The sequence below is a fragment of the Sycon ciliatum genome, chromosome 12 (genome assembly GCF_964019385.1).
Source record: "Sycon ciliatum chromosome 12, ocSycCili1.1, whole genome shotgun sequence".
Classification (NCBI taxonomy): Eukaryota; Metazoa; Porifera; class Calcarea; order Leucosolenida; family Sycettidae; genus Sycon; species Sycon ciliatum.
Genome location: NC_088654.1, coordinates 8,972,039 through 8,975,666, shown reverse-complemented (window position 1 = coordinate 8,975,666; position 3,628 = coordinate 8,972,039). Strand labels below are relative to the sequence as shown.

General features: G+C 48.7%; 1 protein-coding gene across 1 annotated transcript; it reads right to left on the bottom strand.

Moving 5' to 3' along the window:
* Positions 1-247: 247 nt before the first annotated feature.
* LOC135827958 (eukaryotic translation initiation factor 1A, Y-chromosomal-like) lies at positions 248-691 on the bottom strand. The gene has a single exon (XM_065340394.1). The coding sequence runs from the start codon at positions 689-691 to the stop codon at positions 248-250; it is 444 nt and encodes a 147-aa protein (XP_065196466.1).
* Between the last annotated feature and the right edge of the window lie 2,937 nt (positions 692-3,628).

The following is a 3,628-nucleotide window of genomic DNA, read 5'->3' as shown; positions in this document are numbered from 1 at the left end:
ACTTAGCCTTTCGCATTCAAATCAGCTTCAGATGTTTCGACTTGGAGCGAGCTGAATGCAAAAGTTACCAGGCATAACCGCGGGGAGGTGCCACCGTCTATGCCCGCTTGGAGATCAACAGCTCCTTCACCAGGAAGGAACTGGCGTCATCCCATCCAAGCGTTTCTTCACGGAGTTGTCTCTCCGGCATTGTTCTTGGAGTATGCTCTCCTTTACCGTTTCGCAGCATTGTCGATTGAGTCACTGATCACGTCGTTGCATCACTGTCATCATCTTCAGGTTCTGATATGTCGTCAAAAACAACGAAATGTTTAGCATCTGGTGCGAACGTGGTGCTGTCGCTGAGCTTGGCTGTCTCTGGCAACTCTCCATAGGCCTTCAGCTTCATTGCCTCCTCGTGGCTGTACTTCATAATTACATCTGCTCTAGAATCCTGGAAGTCCCTGACGCCAATCAGTATGATGTCGCCTTGCTTGATCCAGACTTTGTTCCACCTTAACGTTCCTCGAATTTGGCAAATCCGGCTTCTAGCATCATAACACCAAGCCTCCAGGCGACAACAGCCAAACAGCTTGGTAACTTGTGCGTATTCGGTGCCATCATTTCTGAATACTAACTCTCGATTGCTGTCGGTGCGGACCGCCTTGCGTTGACGACGATTCTTTCCTCCTTTCCCTTTATTCGGCCGCATGGCTGTCACCGAATGAAAGTATGTTCTCGAACACAAGGCACAATGTGCACAACTGAATCTCTCCTTCGTAGCTTCGCGTTACACTGATAGCGATCTAAGAAATTCTGCAAGCAAAACTCTATCCTACACTCCAGTGAACTTGGGAAAAAGAACCCTAAACATGCTGTAAGCTCGCATTTATACCCTTGTTCGCCGCCAGTCACGTCGCAGGGCGCGGGCGATCGAGCTCTGGCGATACACGTGTATCGGCATCTGTGTGGTAGGTCAAGTGTTCAGGCAGTGCTCATAGACATTAGTCATGGCAATGATAAGTATGTGTCGCTGTGTGTAACGGTGGACCCTACTTGACCTGTTGTTCAACGTCATGACCACGTAACCAAAAGTCTCATTGTGATTCACCTTCTTCACGCCGTTCGATGGCTTGGAAGAAACTACGCACTTGAATCGATCCACGAATGGATTCATGGATCGATTCAAGTGTGTAGTCGAACGCACCCAGTGTACTATCACCCAACTAGTGACGTCACTTCCAATCCGCGTTTACTAAAAGCTGCAGGAACCTCCCAGGAGCAAGTCGACTCGACCTCGCTCCACATCAGGCTGCATTGTCCGCAACGGCATCCAGCAGTGCTCACGCGAGCACTGTGTACAACCAAAGCGTTCTCTTCACGTTTATCTGTTTTGTAGTCTCAGAAATATTACTTGTAGACAGTTTCGCAGACGCTGATGCGCGCTTCGGCTCGAACCTAAAAGGCCTCGGTGTTGCTGAATCCGAAGTGGCATCCACCTCCACACCTCCCGTGGTCTCATTTTCCTCCAACATGATGATCGAATGAATACTAGTACATGTACTAGTACAAGGGTTATTGATTGAAGAAAAAACATTGAATACCTTTTTCAAAATTTACCATTTGAATAAAAAAATTTGGAGCTCACTGAGAACGTTTTACGTCACAGGGTGGGCGGGGGCCCCCTCGTGCCAAATATGGAAAATTGCAATTGGTAATTTAGGTATGTTATCCTTGTCGTAGAAGCTTCCGGTTTTCGCCATTCTACCACTTACGACATACTCTAATTCCGCAATAAAAAATGGTGGTGATTTTGGACCGGAGTTTCCCTTTTAAGGCCGATTCACAATACAACTTTCTGCGACGCAACACGCGATTTGCGACAGTTGCGACAAGAAACTGCCTGTCGCGAGCTGTCGCAAGCTGGGAGTCGTAAAATACCGGTATTTTACGACTCCCTGGTCGCAATGCACCTGTCGCAGAAGTTAATAGTTGAAGAAAGTTCAACTTTTGCGACATGCGCGCGACACGCGACATACACAGATGGAGTACAGTTTCGACCCTGGGTGCACGTGCAGTGCACGTGCATAATACTACTTGTGCATGTCTGCATGATCGAGGATGCATGATCGATGTCGCAATTGCGCAAACATGAAGAATATTGTGAACCAGGGAGTAGTAAAATACAGGGAGTAGTAAAATACAGGGAGGTGACACGAGCATGTACGGCCAGTTTGACGATTGCCTCAGCACCGTTTTCACCCGGGGGGTGAGATTGGGGTACTATTGTAGTATCCCTGCCCGACCAATACGGAAACAGTACGGAACTAATACGGAGCTTTGCCTGACGTATATTTAGTGTATCTCCGTATGTAAGCGTGCGGCGTCTGCTGCATATAAGCGGCTGCGCATTTCTGTTTTGAGGAAGAGAAGATTAGATTAGATTGGATAGCAATGAAAGCTAACTCGAAGAATAAGGATTCAGCCTCTAGGTGAGCACCGGAGAGAAAGTTATTTATTTTGCCGCTTCTTCTTGCAATAACGATTATATCTCAGGTGTGTACCTGAAAGTAGAATAAAAGTAATTATTGTTAATTGCACCGCGCCTACCACTCGGCTACCTATTACATTGGTGGCAGCGGTGTAGTTTTAAATAAAACAACGTGATTCGACCCCGGACTCCGATGGCTCAACCCGCTACAGCTCCGTGCGACGAATCAAGATGAGAATCATGTTTCTTGCCTTCCTCGGCCTGGCACTGCTTATTAGCCTGCAGCTCAGTCAGGGTGCTAGCGTGGATCACCCTTCTCTCCGCACGGCACACACTGGAGACTCCGATGGCGATTGCAAGCGACCCGCTACCTACATGTATACTACCGGTGGTGATGGCGAAGCTGATGAGGACGACAACAGGCAGGCTGCTGCCCAAGACAAGGAGGGTATTCCCCAAGACCAGCAGCGTTTGATTTTCGCCGGCACGCAGTCGGAAGCAGGAGCCCACTCTTCACTTGGTACTTCGCCTCCGTGGTGGGATGCAGATTTTCGTCAACACTCTTCCTGGCTAGACCATCACTCTTTACGTCGCGCAAAGCGATGTTCTCGACAATGTGAAGACCATGATTCAAGACGATGAGGGAGGTCATTTGTCTGACCCCGAGCTAGCCGCTCTGAGTGACCGGCTCAACCAAGATGAAGATAAAACCTGGCTTCCCCTCCGCCATAGCTCCAGCCGCCGCCGTGGTTACTAACGCTGATTCCAGGTATGGCATTTTCTTTCCTGTCTTCCTTCAGTCTCCCTGTTCTCTTCAGTCTTCCTTTATGCGAGTGTGTGAATCCAGTTTAGTTTGGTAGGCGTCTGATCATGGTGAGCCACGGCTTACCCAGCTAACGTGGGACAATGTGTGTGACAACGCCCCTTATTTAGAAAAGCGATCCTGTCAGCTTTTCTATTATTGTGTTCACATGGCAAGAAAAACGACATCGCTATGCTACGTAAGTTTCTACGTAAGGTGCTCGGTATTTCACTTAGGCTACGTAAGTCTCTACGTAAGGTGCTCGGTATAGATCTACCAACGGTTGGTAGCCGCGTGCTGTGCACGTGCACGGCAGACATTGTGTTGCATGCAGTGCAGTCCGTGTTCGGATGTGC